The sequence below is a fragment of the Dermacentor variabilis genome, chromosome 3, assembly GCF_050947875.1.
Source record: "Dermacentor variabilis isolate Ectoservices chromosome 3, ASM5094787v1, whole genome shotgun sequence".
In the NCBI taxonomy this organism is placed as follows: Eukaryota; Metazoa; Arthropoda; class Arachnida; order Ixodida; family Ixodidae; genus Dermacentor; species Dermacentor variabilis.
The window spans coordinates 153,865,471-153,883,923 of record NC_134570.1 but is presented as its reverse complement, the minus strand read 5'-3'; the positions used below and the strand labels follow the sequence as shown (position 1 = coordinate 153,883,923).

The 18,453-nt window shown below is 46.3% G+C and overlaps 1 protein-coding gene across 1 annotated transcript in view; it reads left to right on the top strand.

The window, feature by feature from the left end:
* APC7 (anaphase-promoting complex subunit 7) overlaps positions 1-18,453 on the top strand; it is a 61,960-nt gene that overhangs the window by 5,752 nt on the left and 37,755 nt on the right. Inside the window, exons 5-8 of the mRNA XM_075686551.1 lie at positions 4,782-4,897; positions 8,789-8,917; positions 13,229-13,316; positions 16,468-16,563. Coding sequence (XP_075542666.1) covers positions 4,782-4,897; positions 8,789-8,917; positions 13,229-13,316; positions 16,468-16,563 — 429 coding nt within the window. The remainder of the gene's footprint in view (positions 1-4,781; positions 4,898-8,788; positions 8,918-13,228; positions 13,317-16,467; positions 16,564-18,453) is intronic.

Here is an 18,453-nt window from a genome sequence, read left to right as displayed (position 1 = left end):
CCGGAGCTGAACTGGCAAAAGGGGAACTCATTCTCAGCGTGTGCTTACTGCGTTGCTGAAAAGCAGCAAATGTCAGTAACGGAATTTGTCTTTTTCTCTTTCACACTGCGCTTGCTTGTGCACTCTGGAACGAGAGTGAGGGCAGGATACAGGGAGCCCGTAGCTGATGTCAGGGCTAACTGCCCGTGGTGCAATTTATGAACAGTGCAGGCTGTCGCCTTTGGCGCGTGCCTTTGTAGAAGCCACATTACAGCCAGATTCTGATGAGAGAAAAGAAAGAGTGTGTCGCGATGCCGGTGCACATTTCCATGAATGACGGTGAGAGAAGTGCCGCCTTCTGCACACACCAGCTCACTGACAGTGTGACATAATCAAGCTATCACACATGCATCCAATGCTGATGTTTTCAATTAAATAACATATCCGTGCAAAAAATACATTGCTTTATATCTGCTTGCAAATTCATCTTACAGTGGGAAATTCAAAGGCTGTCGTCAGTGGGGTAAATCATTTTCTTGCTATGGTGAGTTATGTATGTATTCTCGTAACCAGAAAAACATTGTTCAGACATGCCACTGCATTTCATTCACTTTATTGTTCTCGGCGTCGGTTGTGGGAGTGGGAGTTAATCGTGCATCACATTTTTACTCTAAAAACAAATGCACCATGCAAGCAACGCTTCGGTCAGTCGTAGGTTGTGCCATGTGCCGTCGGGCATGGTCAAAGAGCTCAGAAATTTGGAACATAGTAATGGAAGTTTCAGATCATAAGATTTGTGCAGTGCCCGCTATCGGTACTATGCACCAAGCCATGCAGCAATGCATTGCACTTCCTTCAAAAGAGTTGGCAGGCTCGGAAAAATTTTTCGTTCCTACCACGGCGTCGCAGGGCATACACATCAGGCGGAACGTCTCTCAATCTTGTGTAGCCAGTCCGGCATATACATACGTAGGCAGTTCTGAAGTTGAGGCTTACAAGTCCTAAGTAGTGCAAGACTTGTGCAGAAAAATGTTTTAGTGATGAAAACTGGCTTTTAAATCAGAGTTAAGAAAGTGCTTAGGGTGCCGGCAGTATTGACATTTCAAGCAATGTGTTTAAGCCCTGTAACTATTTATTCAGCATACAGTCGACTCCCGATAATTCGAAGCCGCTTAATTGGAATTTTCGGTTAATTAGAAGTGAAGTGCTGGTCCCGTCAGTTTTGCATGTAATCCTATAGAAGAAATCGCTCGATAATTCGAAGTCCTCATCCAGTAATATTGTTTAATTGGAAGTTAATTTTCAGCCGGGATCCTCGAGGTGACCGTCATTCTTTGGTAGAATGTGCAATTTTTCAAGTGTTGCAACAGTTCCGTGCTCCGCGTTGGTGTCATCGCCACCGCAGCCGCCCGCAACGCCATTCTTCTCGGAGCGGCGCGATTATTCATTGCTACGGCTGCCGTGGCCTCCACGATCAACTCCGGCGGGAGGCGAAGCGGCTCCCGCCGGAGGCCACGCGCGGCTGCCGCGCGTGGCCGGAGCTGATCGCGGAGGCCACGCAGGTGCCATAGGTGCACGCAGCGCTGCATACTGGCAGTGGCGAGATTGTGCGAGATTAGTCTTGCAGCGTGCGCAGCGTTACGTCGAGGCGTGTGTTGGTCGAGCGCCTTTGCGCGGGAAGCTCGTAGGCTAAGTTGTTCCACGAGTGATTCGGAATTGACTTGTACCTAGTCGCGCAGTTTATAACCATGGCAAACCGTGGCTCTTATCGCACACTCGACCTGGCAACGAAAGTCGAGGTTTTGAAGGAAGTTGAGAAGGGAGGTGCCGCCAAACAAGACAAAGCGCGGAAGCACGGGATCAAGCCGAACACGCTCTCTAACTACATCAAGAACAAGCGCACAATAGTGGATGCATTTGAGAACGACAAGTTCAAGACTTCTCGGAAGCGAATGCGCACCGGCGCTTACCCAGAGTTGGAGAAGGCTCTGCTGGTTTGGATTAGGGAGGCCAGGAGCAGCAAACTTCCTCTCAGCGGAGACATCGTTGCGATGAAAGCCCGAACGCTTCCAGCAATGTTGGGGATCGATGACTTCGTTTGTCAGATGGATGGCTGACACGCTTTAAAGATCGCCATGACCTAGTTTTCAAGAGCGTGTGTGGTGAAAAGGCGTCCGTTAACCAGGAAACATGCGCCACGTGGAAGGACGGAAAGCTGCGTGAATATCTCGCCGAATACAGACCGGAAGAAATCTTCAATGCAGATGAGACTGCACTCTTCTATCGGCTTCTACCAGAGAAGACCCTGACATTCAAGGACGACGACTGTGCTGGGGGCAAACGCAGCAAGGAGAGAGTGTCGGTGCCGATCGCGGCAAACATTACTGGCACGGAACAATGTCGGTTACTTGTAATCGGGATGGAAAAGCCGCGAAGCCGAGATGTTTTAAAGGCATGAAGACGCTGCCTGTGGACTATGAGGCGAACAAAAAAGCGTGGATGACGGCCGAAATCTTCAAGAGCTGGATAAGCAAATTGGACCGCAAGTTTGCTGCTTCGAACCGCAAGGTGTTGTTCCTTGTCGATCACTGCAGTGCTCACGTGAATGTGCCAGCCTTGAGTGCAATACGCCTCGCATTTTTGCCTGCAAACACAATGGCTGTTTTGCAGCCAATGGACCAAGGCATCATCAAGAATGTTAAAGTCCTGTACAGGCGGCACCTCCTCGAGCGCATAATTTTGTGTATGGATAGCTCCACAAAGTACGAGGTGAGCCTGCTTAGTGCCATCCACATGTTGGCGTGAGCATGGGATCGTGTGAAGCAAGAAACAATCGCAAACTGCTTCAGGGCTTGCGGTTTTGTGGCAGCTTCTTCGGAGGATGCCTCTGAAATTTCAGCGGAGAAAGCATCAACAAGCGAGCTTGACGGCACTGATTTTGGTGATGCTCTCGGGGACGTCAATTTTGAAGATTACGTCGCCGTAGACAAGGCGGTCGAAACGTGCGGTGCGCTGACGGATAGCGAAATTGTAGAGATTATTCGGCCCCAGGAAGCGACCCAGGAAAGCGACGATGACGTTGAAGGCGAGCCGCAACCTAAGGCTGCCGATGTAGCTGCGGGCCTTGCTCTTGCGGAGCGCTTCTTTGCCGCTGAAGGTAACGCTGAAGAAGCGTTCCGCCACATCTACAGCCTGCAGAACTTGCTTTCAGTAGCACGATTCGGCAAGAAGCAAAGCAAGATGACCGACTATTTTTCTTAAAGAAAATACTCGAGCTCGCCACAAATAAAGTGCTGTTTTTTGTATTTTGTGCTTAATTTGAAGTTCGTTTAATTCGAAGTTTTTTGCGGTCCCCGTGAACTTCGTATTAACGGGAGTCGACTGTACCATACGGGCTCTGTTTGGAGCATAGAGTAAGGGGGATATACACAGAAGTATGGATACACACAAAGGTGCAAACCGTGGTGTAGCTGTACAAATGAAATAAGCACAGCAACAACAACATCAAAACTATAATTCCAAAACTGACACAAGCACTCGGAATACACCTCGATTTATGGAAGTACGTCATGGAGTGATGCTAGGTGTAAGGAGATTGCAGTTGCACGCAGAGCGTATCATGGCCACACATATAAGCAGTTGCCTCTGGAAGATTATTGCAGAGTCAGATGTAGTTGCTTTGGTCTAAAGAGGCCTTCTGTTGCAATATGCAAGGTAATGCGTCTCCTCCTCTCACTTCTAGAAAATGCTGGACTATTTGGCCAGTGGTGAAACTCTCCTTAGTGTGCAAAGTTTGGTACAGCTAATAGTTAACGCAGTGTTTGTGTTAATACGGCACAAGTGACGTGCACGCTGGCAACGAACCTATGTGCGTAACACCAGCTGAAAACGTCGATTTTGTCAGCATCATTATGGCGAATTAAATATTTCATCAAATACATTTTTTTTTTTCACGACCTATCTCTAGGTTGTGAGGATTAACAGTCCCTAATCCTTCTATGCAGCCAGGTATACCCCAAAGGATATAATGGAGGTTAATGGTAACCACAGATGAAAGGCAGTTGGTTATTAGAGACGCAGCCACAGGACAGGCTCATTGTCCTCACTGTTGTGAGAGTTGCTGGGAGAACTCACTGTTGTGTCTGCTCAAACAACTAAAATTTATTAACTTGAAAGGACTGTGCCAATTACCAGGCGCAATACAGCCCAGAATAAAATGAAGAAAAAAATACTCTCCGTGAATGTTGTTTATACATGAATTTATGTTCCCTTTTGTTAGTCCTAGCTAGACCTCTTTCTAAACAATGGCTATGGGAAAGCTGACTTAGGTCTTGGGTAAAAAGAACATGGGAGGAGAAAACAGGAATATTTGATGAATGTCACGTCTTACCAGACACTCCCTTTTCTATGCTATCTTGCAAAGTGTAATTTTAGTAATCAACAGCAAAGTGAGATTTTTTTATGTGCCATAGACATAGTTTCACAGAAATATATGACTGCTGCTGCCACCACTGCTCTGCGCTGGCAGCAGCATACTACCGCACTTTCGGTCAAAATGTTATGTAGCATAGAATAACTGAATTTTGTTCATACAAAGCTACCTCTGACTGACAGTCAGCAGCACTAGTCACATGCTTACAGGTTGCGTCTAAATGCACTGCCATCACACCAGATGATTTGCAACGATTGCATGAACGCATTGGTTAGTGCTGTCCAGCTCGCATTGCAATGTATCGCAAGTTGCTTAACCTCCAAGCTCATTTCCTCGCCATCTTATATCACATCTCATTGCGTGGCTGCAGCTGGAGAGCATTCCAGGCAAGCAACGCAGCAGCAGGGTCAACATGGCCCTGGGGCAGCTGTACCAGCAGAGCGGCAATGAGCGCTCAGCCATCACCTGCTACCGTGAGGTCCTCAAGTGAGTGCGCATTGCTGCAGGGAACTTTCCTGTCTTTCACATGTGCCGTGTGGGAAAGCCCCATAGCCCGAGAGTCCCGCATGAGTACTCTTAGTGCACTTCACCAAGCCCTGCGTCTCATGTCCGTGTGTGACTGGCTTGGTCTCCAAACCCCCATCCGTCTTCTCCTTCTGGCACTTGCTCGGCATGTTCGTGACGGGGTTAGAGATATTTGGTGTGCAGCGACCGATCTAGATTATCAAGGCAGTGCATCTGGTTGTGACCACAAGTGTCTGCGTTCATTGAGTGAAATTTGATGATATTTGCCTGCGCACACGTGATGCTACGCTTGTTAAATTTTAATTAGTTAGTGAATGCTTACTGCAATTTATGTGGCTGATAAACCTACAGCCCTTACTTTGTGTTGTCTCATATTTTGCTATCGCTATTCATGCTTTGCCTTTCAGGCGAAACACCACCATTTTTTATCTTACCATCGACTAGTAGTGATTGACTATTCTGCCTGTGCCTGAGTGCATACTCTAGACCTCAAGACAGACTCTGTCATCCTCATTAAGACTGGAGTATTTGTGTTTGTGTGTGTGTGTGTGTGTGTGTGTGTGTGTGTGTGTGTGTGTGTGTGTGTGTGTGTGTGTGTGTGTGTGTGTGTGTGTGTGTGTGTGTGTGTGTGTGTGTGTGTGTGAGAGAGAGAGAGAGAAAAGGCAAGCGCATGAGTTATTCCTGCAGATCTCCCAAGAAATGTTTTCTCACAGTAACTTCATGTCAGCGCACTATAATAACAGAGGTATGAGTACGTGAAACCTCGTTAAACCGTAGTTGGCTGGAGCTCGGAAAAAGTATGTGCTAAACAGTAGCACTGCTTAACCGAAATAGCATGAGATCGCCCACTTACCTCTCAAAAACGGAACTCAGAGTGCGTTGAAAGGGGAAAAAGAACATGGAGTATTTATTCACTTCGCGCAACAAAAGTGTTACTTTCGTTTGATGCCGCGGTGGCCTAGCAGCGACAACAGCGACCTCAAACTTACTGAGGCTGCGAGCCAGCTTTTCAGCCAGCCCCCTCTTCTCGGCAAACACTTGCATGGCAGATTCCTCATTAGCATTCATCTTCTCCGTGCATGCGGGCAGTTGCACTGCAGAAATCGCGGGGCACCTTTATCATTGGGGGGGGGGGGGGGGGCTGTTTTCGTCGCAACGATAGAATTCACGAGACTGACGTAATGCGCAACTTCTGCCACTATCAGGCCTGAATTGCCTGTGCTGTTGCTCTTCGTGTCGTCCTTATCACTGTCAATAGTCAACACTTCGGCAACAACAGAGGCAACGATGGCAAAAAGTAGAACCTGGTAGCCAACATCTCTTCGTGGTCGCAGCAGCGCTGCGGAGCACCTTCTTAGTATTCCAAATGCCACACACCGTAGTCAACAGTTGATCCCTGTCGCGTGCCAGCGCTGACTTCTTCGTGTCACGTTTGGTAGCACGAAAGATGTCCAATTTTTCTTCTATGCTGAGCTCCCGGCGTGTTTCTTTTATCGGGGCTTCGGCATGATGTGAGTCCTTTGCATGATGCCACAATGCTCTCTGGCATGGCGCCAAAATGATGTTGATGTGGCTTCGCGTGCAAACGCACAGGGTACTTGGAGGCTGTTGTTCCGATCTCTGAAGCTTGTTGGTCTGCCGGGCCGCCCGATGTAATCAGCACACCGCCGTGTTTGCGCGACGAAAAGTGGAAACACTACGTGTGAACCGATACGTATTCAATAAGCTGGTACGGTTTATGCGGATATAAAGCACATTATGTTCAATGGCCGCTGAGTCAGGGATTTGACTTTACTACTTTTAAAATGAAACTACTGTTTAATTGGGTACGGTTTAACAAGGTTTTACTGTAACATTACCCTCTCCTCAAGCCATAGCGTTTCCCCTCAACTTTTACACCGTGCAGACATCGCTATGTCCCGCCTCCTTCAAGTGGCGACGCAAGTGCTGTCTACTTCTGGTTGTTTTGAACTGATTGTGTTTCCACATTTGTTTCCTGCACAGTTTTTATTGATAAGCCTTGGATACATGGAGCGAAATTTAAAGACGAACTGCGCGTGGCAGATGCGGCAGCACTACAGACAGCGTTCGCTGGCTTTCTTTCTTTTATGCTACATGAAGCGAAGAGACATTAATATATACGTTTACTATTGTCTCTATATTACACTTGTAAAATTTCTTTGTAGCTGTCAGCGAAAAAAAGAAAGCACTGCCGCTAACTTGTACATGTGGTGAAATGGGCTTATTAAGTGTTTTTGCTACTCTAGAATCTAAAAAAAAGAAGGACATTACGAAGAAGAAAAAAAGCACTTCCATTGATCCATTGGGAATCGAACCCACACTTTCTGCATGGGAGGCAGAGATGGTACCACTACTCCAAGTCCGACTCAAGATGGCACCGTTCTGATAGACATTATGACACGTTGTAAAACATGCTTAATTTCCTTTTTGAATTTCAGCTTGTTACAATATTTTTCGGCTATCAATCTGGGCAAATGACATATGCAACAGGGCTCTCTGAAAACGCCTTACTTTTCAACAATGCTCGTGACCTGTCTTGACAGTGCTGTGCAGCGCTCGCATCTTCTGCAGCATGTAGTCGCTGCAGTTTACTCCGTGCACACACCTGGCAGTGCAAGACGCTCGTGATACAGTGCTGGTGCCATTCTGCCACCAAAGATGGCATCGCTGCTCCTATTTTCACGTGAGAGCCCCTCCACGTCCCATCGGCTGCCCCGTTGCCAGAGTCGTAGCATTCAATCCTCATTGTCGGGTGGAAGTGGGCCAATGGTTTGAAGAAACGTCTAGATCCTTTATATTTGTGTACTTATCTTTGAGGATACACAAATTACTTTGCATACGTATGCCATTAAAAATTAGCCTAATCTAAAAGCATGTTTCAAGCATTCCTGATGACGCAACGTGGGTGGCCAACCTGATAGCTTGCCCGACTCTCGTCACACGGCCCTGCTATGTAGCAGGGCACGGAGCAGCTGAAAACTTGGGGAAGCGGCGCCATTGTAATCGGTAGTGATGCACATTTTTAAAACCTTATAAATGTACGTAATAAATTACACGCTTTACATGGAGCGCTTAAATGTGTGTAGCTTGATGATCAGAAGGACCTACCCTAACAACTCGGTACATTTGTGCAAAATTGTCATAATCGTTTTAGGGTCCCTCTAAGCACCCTGCTTGATTAAGGAGATTATTATGGTCATGTTGCAAAGTGATAACTCTGATTAAGAAATGAGTTGTCACGATAAAGAAAAAGTTACTTAGTAAAGGATTTCTTCTAATAAAGGGAGAAAAAGGAAGAGAGAGAGAGCTGCTTCGAAGAATGCAGGCTGAACTTTTTAATGAGTTGAACAGCTCAAGCATATTATAGTCTAGTCAAGCAAAAGAAAGCTAGCCGGACCAAAATATTCTGCTGTTCTAAGAGCAGTTGGAGAAGCCACGTGACTGGAATTATCAGATATTGGTTGTGTTCCCAGCTCGAAGATGAGTGCCTTCGAGCACTTTAAGCTGGAGCCCAGTACTCTGAATGAATCGGGCAAATGCATTCTGAGTGCTTGATTACAACCTGCTGAATTTAAAGCGCACCACCACAACACTGTACGGTGCTCATGATCGACCAGCTGACTGTACTATTAGTCTAGTTCCACATAAATCCAGTGTATGCTCTTCACTTCAGTTAAGCAATATGTGCTTAACTGAACTCAGTTTGGCAACTGAACTCAGTTTGGCAAGATGAACAAATTGCCAAGGTTCCTCCTTGTTTGTCTTTGAGGGCATGTGCACTGCAGTGCACAGCAGTGTTGGTGATGGCAATTTGTGCTCTTCTTTCTGCAGGGAGTGCCCACTCGCCTTGGAAGCCGCCAAAGGTCTTCTGGAGCTGGGCGTCAAGGCAGTGGAAGTGGCTGCACTGGTGCTACACCCGGGTGGCTCCAGTGGCTCCTCCTTGCCACCCCACATGGAATGGTGCGTGCATTTAAAATAGAAGTGGCCCTAGCCCCAAGTGGTGACTGTGACTTTCACATGTGACAACAGCTGACCTCAGCATTCAGCCAGAAGCTGTGAACAAAAAGAAAGTCTGTGACCTGCGTTTGCCTTCAAAGTGTGCGATAAAAGGACCCTGGCAGTATAGCAAAATGAGACTAATGATGCATTTTGTACAGGCATAATGGTATGCAGCTTGCCAAATGGAAACACTGGGAACTCTGGAAGTGTCCACAGTGGAGCCAGGGATTCGTTTCTCGAGGTTTGGCCGAGTTCCTGGGATGGACATTTCTGTGAACTCTTGTTGAAAGCTTGTACATTTGCATAATTTTAGGTATACCTTACATTATTGCCTTTGTTTTGTTCAGTTAAATTTTCCATTCTTGCACGCTGTCATAGTTGCAAATCATGCCTCAGGCCTTGCCTATTCCAGCGGGGAGAGCTTTTCGCTCACCGCATTTCATCGTCTTGCCACAGCAGCATTGATACCCACACGGCACAACCTCGCAACTTGCTTAGTTTTTCATTTCTGGAACTTGCGTACATTGTTGCTCCCACGGCATGTCCCTGTGGTATACTGAGGCTAAACTGTTTTTTCCATTGTGTGAAAAGTGGGAATACAGCAAGTCATCTGCAATAGAGGTTCGCTGGCCACAACTGGTGTTCTGTTGCTGAGCAGGAGCAAGCTCAAATCTCAGCCATGGCGTCTGTTCAGCGACTGTGCTGCGCGTGTTATGCAATGAAGGCAGAATAGAAAAAGCGTTTGTGTGTGCAGCAACGAAAACGTTTGTATTAATCTGGAGCCCTCCGATATGGCATCTCTGATAATCTGCTATATAGCTTTGGCTCGCATTCCGTCAATCATATTGCCACGCGGTGTTTGTTTTACTTTTTCTTGTTTCCGCTAATGCGTGGTCTCATCATTTTACAATTTGAAGTGCAAGTTCTCTTGTTATCTGTGCACAGCAGTGTGCCTAGTGCGTTCCTGAACCTCTGCTTTTGAACCTGTGCTGCATCCTGGGTGCATCATATTCAGTGCAGCATCTGCAGCTCTTTTATTGTACATTCATCACACTATAAGAGGGTTATTGGAAAATTTCTGTGTCGGGTATGAATACACTAGAACCTCGTTCATATGTTTTTAAAAAAGACGCGAGTAAAAACATATTAACCGGGAAAATGTGTGATCTGAAGTAACTAAAAATTTGGGGCGAAACATAATGCTCGCATTGCTCCGCCTGCAGCAAGGAACCACGATGTGTACTAAAAGCATGCAGTAGGCTTTTAACCACACTGCGCCCCATGTGCTTTAGAACACATCTATAGATGAAGATGCTTACTGCAGTGGAACTGACTACAGTGAGGATGCCCTTCATTAGAACCATAAAACCACAGTTAAACCTCGATATAACGAACTTAAATATAACAAAATTCTTGATATAACAAATATCTTACTTTTCTCAACCTCTTGTCCATAGAACAGCATGCATTTAGAACCTCAATATAACGAAGTGTGTTTGTAGGCCATTTAAATATAATAAAATTTCACTGCCGCTGCGACGGAGTGCCGAGACAATAAATGGTAACTTCCACAGATGCAGATGGTGAAATGATTTGATTACAAGCGGCTGTTTGCAAACGCACCTCTAAAATCGCACAAGAGCGATCGCTGAAGTGGAGCCGCATCATGTTCGGTATAAAGTCCAAGTGTGATAAGATCCTTTTGCACCCCGCACACTGTGTGCTTTAGATACGAGTGAAAGTGTGCGAGGGTGAGACAAGAAAGAGGGGGAGGGAGAAGAAAGCTCAAGGTAACATGATCAAGCGCACATTCTGCGGGTGGGGTGGGGGGGGGGCTATGTTTGCACATATTTCAATTTCTGGCACGCATCTTGGCTGTGGCAGCGCGTGGCCTTAAGTGCGGCTGAGCGCATATGAAGCCAAGCATCCTGCTTTAGAGGTAATCTACCGCGTGTGCAAAGGGCGGGCGTGCCAAGACGACGTGACATCATGTAAGCTGTCTTCCAGCGCATATAGTATTGGAGGTTGCGTAATCTCGAGTTTTGGAGACTTCGTGGAGTGAGAGGCAAATGAAGCATTCGCTCCCCGTTGCTGGCGCTTTTCCTGATAGTGTTGTCCCAATGTGGGTGACGCTATCAGCCGCGGGGGTGGAGCACACATGAAAGCGTGGCTGGCTTCACGTCGTACCGCTGATGTGAAGATATTGTCGACATGGCATGAAACCGTATCATTCGTTGCCGATTCCCAAATGTATCAAGATGAATTGTGTTCTCATTCAAATTTGCTTTTTTCAATTTCCTGATAATTCAGAAAATTGTCCGGCCCCTTTCCATGTAAGAAAAATTTATCAGTGGCTATACTTATTTGCATAAAAGATTCAATTTCAATAGAACGAAATTTCGATATGTAACAAAGCAAATTGCCGATTTTACCAACTTCAGTATCTCGAAGTTTAACTGTTGCATTGACTTACCGTATAACAGCAGCCGATACAGAACCTCTGTAATAGCTTATATTTTCGTCTGGTTTCATGGTGCTGCGGAAAAGCGTCGGGTTCACAAGTGAGGTGTCCCGAGCGAAACATCGCGTTGTGGAAAGTTTTTCTTCTTTTGATTGAATTCTGCCATACTTGTTCTTTAGTTCTGTGCTTCTCCATTCACTTGACACAGAGGTCCTGCCAAGAGGAGCGCAGTGACCCATTGCATAGCCCAGGAGGTGGGGACCTTTGGTAGAAGACGCTTTAGCAGCCGCAGACCAATGAATAATTACATGTCGTTACATTGTCACTGTGTACCCCAGTGAGACGGCCCCACCTTCATCCACTGACTAGGAAAACTAGGGAACAGAAGGCCTTCCTCAATTTAGCAGCTATATGGTGAGGGGACCCGCCAAAATAGCATGTAGACTATTATGATGGGCCCCCTCACCGTATTGCGTGCCTATCGCAATAGGGTTCGCGGCAAAAGCTGTGAATGCGGCCTGCGATGACCCGGGAGGAGATGTGCTGGTATCGGAATAAGAAACTGAATGCATGCCATCGTTTTCACACGTAGAGTATTGCAGTAAAGATGCTGCGGCAGGTGGTTACTGTTCTTGATCGCGCGTTGTCTTTTTTACGTACAATCTAGTGGCCGGGAAACCTATCATACGATCACAGTTTGGTGATGTACTGAACATTGGTGCCAAAATATTGTGTTTTCCGGGAACGTATGAAACGGTAAGCAGGCAAGCGTAACTCGGTTGGTTCATCTTTTTTGGGTTCTCGACCGTGAATATAGCGACACTGAGAAATCTAACGGGATCATATCAACGAGGTTACACTGTAGTCGCTGGCCGAGAGCCGCTTCAGTTCTGATTTGACAAATGTGCTTGCTGTGGTTGTTGCCAGTAAACTGTTGCATTGCTTTCTGCGGATAAGTTTGCACAATGAAAATTTTTGTTCTTTCTTAATTGTTTCTGAATTTCTTTTGATAGTGTTCCTGCTTCTTCACTCTCACTAGACAATGAAGTCACGGATATAAGTACGGTGCAGCATAGATGCGCAACGCGCACAACAGAGTTGCGCTGCACTGACAATAAGTGGGCACCCTACAGTGTAGCATAGGCTGAGTTGGGAATAGAACATTAAGCCAAAATGAGGCATGCTGTACTGACTGTGCTTGACTGTGCTTGACTGTGTTTTTCTTCCCGTCAGTGTGACCAGCAATGGCCGGTGCATGAATAAAATGTGTCCTATTTCACACCAGAGCCACTATACCTGAGTGCATCCATCGCCCACTATTTTTGCTGGCTGGCAGCGTGCTGGCCTACAGTTCAGGTGCACCGAGCTTGCACCGAGCTAAATGAAAAAGCACTCACTTGCCTCACACATGTGGGAATGTGCTGCTGCAACAATGAATCACCTGCTGCTGCAGACCACATTCAATGTGCTGAACTAAACAGAAAACAAATATTTAGCTATCCTTGCATTGTCACCGTGATGTATCCGAATTTGCCGGCAGCTCCCTGGCGTGCCGGAAATGCCTGACTATATCCGGGCTCCTGGACAGTATGCGTCAGCAAAGTGCAGTTGCTGAAATTTGTGGACGTAGGTACACGCACAGCTGGCACATAACTATGTGCAAGTGCTCAGGCAGCCAGTCCCTAATCTTTTACGTATCTGGCTCTGCGTATTAGACTCTGCGTATTAGTGTAGCATGCTCCAGAGATACCGTGCAGTGTGGAAGCATGAACAAGTGTGTTGGCATCTAACAACAGCACAGTGCTATGCAGGCTTGGACAGTGGATCAAGGCCAATGCGTACCTTCACTCCCGGGAGTACTCCTCTAGTGTCACCAACTTCAAGCAGCTTGAAGCCAGGGTGAGTGCACAAGTCGGGCAGTTTTGAAACTCGCACTTGGCTTCATAGCAAAATCCACATCTGATGAAGTGTTTTCATTATAAGCGAAGCGGCAGGATTTTAGTTTATGAAAACTTGTAACTTGCACAGATTACTGCTGACCTTTCCCTGTAGCTATTTTGAGACATGGGCAAGATGTTCTCAGTTGAAGAAATTTGATTCTGTCGGGGCTCTTCGAAACACTGTCGGACTCTTCTGTTGGCGCTTCATACCGAGGCTGATCAGTGCGCACTATGCTGAAATCTGACAGATGACTGCGCTGAATTATGGTGTTGTCATAGTCAGGTATGTTTCCGAATGGCCTATAATCTATACATTTCCAATGTGCCTTTAGCAAAGGACGAAATTATAAGCCCCATAGGATTGCCCATGTCCAAATGCCGCATTCATGTTGTCCTAAAAAAAGGCACCATATAACACGACATGACAGACTTCCCAAGCTCAATATAGACACCAGGACACACACATAGCACTTTGCTCTCTGTGGAATACCATTGGATGGAAAGGAGAGTATATTATGGTTTAGGCAGCTTATACCCGGGGCAGGGTTTAATGTCTCCGTAAGGTCTGCATGAGGTACTTCATTTCTTTTTAAAATATACCCAAGAGCTGCCTGACTCTGCAATTTGGTATGAAATAATTTTGTGTGAAAGTTCGTGTGCAAGTTTTTGTGAAAATTTTGTGTGAAGGCCTGGGCCTTGCAAGCATTCGCTTGGAACAGCAGTGTGCTGTTGAGTTGGCACTGCACAATTGTTCCAAAGCGAAAAAATTCAAGTAGAACTCGTCCGCAATGACTACCCAAGTATGCGAATAGCCGAAGCAGGTCACGTACGAAGCGAGGCACGTACTGCAGCCGAGCTCCTCTCCCTCGCTTTGCTCTGGATACGCTGCACCATCTAGGACCGGCGCCTCAAAATTAGCGCGAAGTCCTTTGCATGGCCTCAGAGAATGCACCGGTGGCCCGTCAGTGCGTATGGGCCAGGTGCTGCAGCCAAGCTCCTCTCTCGCGCTTCCGTCTGGACATGCTGCATTATCTAACGGGGCACCCGTGAAGTCCTGGTGTTGCCCCCGACATGCGTGGAACACTGGTGCATGGACGGGCATTCATGGCACATCGCGCAAGGAGAGTAGAGCTGCTGTGTTTGAGGAACCCACGTGACGTGGGTTTGAGTTAAATTGGAACATTTCTGAAATACTTTGCCGCAAAAAGTACTTCAATATGTTCAGCAGAAGCAGAGTTATCGGCAGTCGAAGGTCGCTTGTGATCCCCTTCGCGGTGCTCCGACTCCTCCTTCGATAATGTTGTGCACTGTGAAGGTTACGGCAGAGCGTGGCATGCCCACGATGCCCCGCCTACTGAACGTCACCGTGGCGCGCAGTTGAAATTTGATTTTGGATGTTCACGTAACCGCCACTATTTCCAATTTTGGTGCCCACGAAGCACCAAAGGTAGTTGTCCTCAGCGAGCGGACTCGTCGCAGCGTTCAGGTTGTCTAAGCTTCCCGGCAGACTGCAGCTTTGTGCACGACAGGTCTTGAGTGCACGCTTGCACTCAAATGCTCCAGTCTGGCTGTGCTGCATGGTGTGGACTGGCTTTTTCCTGTACCAGCATGTCTGAAGGATAGTAACCACATCTAATACCCCTGTCACACGGGAAGATTTAATGTCATTTGCATATAATCCCACTAATCGGGATATACACGGGAAAATTTAATGTCATTAGAATGGAATGACATTTGCCATTGAATGAGTTAGGGGAACTCATTCGCATTCGATTTCGAACCGAATGTATACTCTTGACCCCAGATAGACAACAGCGACACGCAATGCGAAAAAATAATGCATGCATCAGCAAAGTCAGAAGATATTTTTTTAGCCTTATTCAAAGAAATAATTATTTTTGCCGCGATGATATTTTCACCACAGGCTGTGCTCAAGCGCTATTACTCTTTGCATCAGGAGTCTGTCGCGGTGGTCGGCCACATTGCATGTGTTGATCGAAGTGCTTTTAGTTGTGAATAATTGGCGTCAAAATGTTTTCGTCCGTTTTAAAAGTACTCGCAAAAGTTCTTAAATGCATTTAATAGGCACAAAATTTCTTTGAATTTCACAAATTTTGTTCCAGATTGTCATTGCTATCATTTGCGAATGCCATTATATTTTACTGTGTAGCACCGCAAGAGACCAAATGGCATTCGATGCATTGAATGCCATTCGATTCGAATGACATTAAATCTTCCCCTGTGACAGGGGTATAACTTGAGTACTTTGAAGTGCTGTCAATAGCTCAATACGAAGTGAAGTCTGCCAAAGCGTCTAGCCAGGGGCGGCCAGGAGTGAGTGCACACTTTTCAAGCGTGTCTGTGCTCTGAGCTTAAGTTTCGCGCAATTGGAGGCTAGTTGAGTGTAAAAAAATAATCGAAATTAGTGAGATCCGACGGCTGGAACACCAATAAGCAGGGTGGCCAAAGTTTAGTTCTTATGCAGGCAGCCGCAGGCGAGCATGAGCAGATGATAGTTGGCTTCTTCAAGAAGTACATAGGTGTTATAAATATTTGAAAACAGATTTTCATTTACTTCAGCCTGTTTATTAAACTGCGCCGATGAATATACACAGTAACAGTAGGAAGAAACGCACTGATCCAAACAGCCTTCTTGATTGATGTCAGCTATTCGCCAATAGCAGCTGCGTATGGGAATTTGCTGTGTTATGAAATAAAGCATCCAGAAAAGAGTGAGGAGCAGGCTTTTGTGTTTAAGGAAAAGGCGACTTGACGCTCCACTTGCAAGCTTCATACGCCACGCACGAATGCAAAATTTGGCTGAGATGTCCACTGCAGCGTATGCCACCCGCATACTGTTTTTTCACTAGGCCCAAGGTGTGGTTGAGGACCCCTTTAAAGGCTTTTAATTTATTGAAGGCTGCTGTGAACAAGGTTAGGCCCACATTTTTAGACTACTGTCTTCATGATTGGACCCTGCTTTTAATGGAATAGCGAGGCAGCTTGAAAGAAAAACTAATCTGACGATGCCAAGAAGTCTACTACATTTGCATCAAGAGTGTTTCTTATGAGTGCACTGTCCCATGAACCTGTGCGCATGTTTAATGCAGCCTCAGCTTGCAAACAATGTGGAGATCCTTACATCGCTGGGGGAGGCTTACTACCACATGGGAGACTACACAAGCGCCACGACTACCTTGGAGAGGGTGAGTGCTTTTTTTTTTTCCTGACAGAAGTGGCCGTTGTGAGTCCTTTCAGCTCTCGACATGTCCAAATGCCGACGTGTGGGTCGCTCCACATGACTGACTAACCTCCCACAAACTATGTAGACGTTTCAATAAGTTTGTGGAGGTTGCCTGAATGTTTCTTTAGCACTCGTAACAGTTGTAAAGTACTAACGTGAACTACAAGAAATTCGAGTGCAGCGTGTTCCGTTTAGGCTAATATCGTTGCTGTTCCAAAGCTGGGTTCTAGATGTAAGCACACAAGTGCTTACATCTAGCTTTAGGTGCATGTGAAGAAACCTGGGCTGTCGAAATTAATTTGCTTGAACGTGCTTTGGGACGTAGACTGCATGATTCGATTTAATTTCTTGCGTTTCTGTTTCAAAGCTTTTCGACGTATATTTGGGTAGATGTATGCTGTGTTGCGCTTACCCATGCCGTAAATGTGCATTATATTGCTAGACTATTGAATCTGTTGGCATTGCTCACGTCAGGTCTTGCGTTCTTGACTAAATTATTCCTCAGAGTTTTGAAGACAGCAGCCCGCAAACAAATGTAGCGAAACATAACATTCGCAGCGCATGCCTTTTATCCTAAACCTTCTCAGACTATTAAATATTAAAAGTGCAAAACAGTATCAGTGCTTGAACCTGAAAGTGATGTCATTTTACTGCCGCGGCTCATTATGGGCAGCATAGTGGTGCCTGTGCAATCTCGTTACGGGCGCCGCATGGCATACTTTCAAGAGCCCCAGAAATTTCAACCTCTCCCCCCCTCCCCCCCTCCCCCCCCCCCGCATATTTCGCATCCACGTCAGTTGGACCTGCATATATTTAGAATACCATCTGAGCAGTACAGGCGCTGCGCCAAACCTTGCTATTGCAGCCATTGCTTAACCCTTCGGGCAAAAAACTGCCCGTCTTTTCTGTTTGTAAGCATTCTTGCGGTTTATTGGGTTAACCTGTTTGCTACTCTCACTGGGGCACTGTTGCGTAAGCCTACTTGTGGATTTAGTGCTCCTGTGCTCTTTCGTTTCCTGCCTAAATTTCGGCCAAATAAAGTTGACTATTCCTGTTATTGACTACACTGCATCCACACATTGCTTAAAGCCTGTATTTGAATATGGCCTATAACCCCTTCCATGCCACGCTATTATTCAGAACTCCTACCAAAAGTAGCCAATTTAGTTACTAAAGAATGCTTTACAAAAAACAATGTAGGCAAAATTGTAAGCAACTATTTATACGAGATATCAACCATTTATTGTAAAAAATAAATCTTAGCATCACTATGCAAAAGAATTGGAAGTAAATGAAAAGTGTTGTTGGTGAGAAAGTGAAAATCACAAGAAACTGGAAACTATTGCAGACAAGCTTAGCTCGTCTTTGGCCATGTTTTAGCGGAAATGTGCAGACGAACCCACCTTGTCTGTGGCACGGAAGGCGATAAGGAAGTATTTAACTTGCCACCAAAGCAGAACTCTGGTGCCACCGTTAGCAGCAGAAGCCATTTTTCCCTGAGGTAGATAGGAAGACCTAACATCAATAAACATATCAGCAGGGTTCCACTGCATATTTATGGCGTGGGGTTTGTCGGCGTGCACTGCAGCACACGTTTGCTTTTTTTGCAATCCTCCACCATCAGAATGTATCGACCGTGGCCGAGAACTGAACACACAAGCGTGTGCTCAGCTGCAGAGCGGCACAGCTGCTGAACCACCATGGTCAGTGCACAACAAGGCCAGTATAACGTACAACTATGCCAATTTGTATTTATTCCAAATCGGCCGTTAGCCCTCCATTATGGGTCACAAGGGACTCGGGCCCTGCCCATATGGGCGTGACGCCCGCCCATGGGGGCTGGACCCGAGCC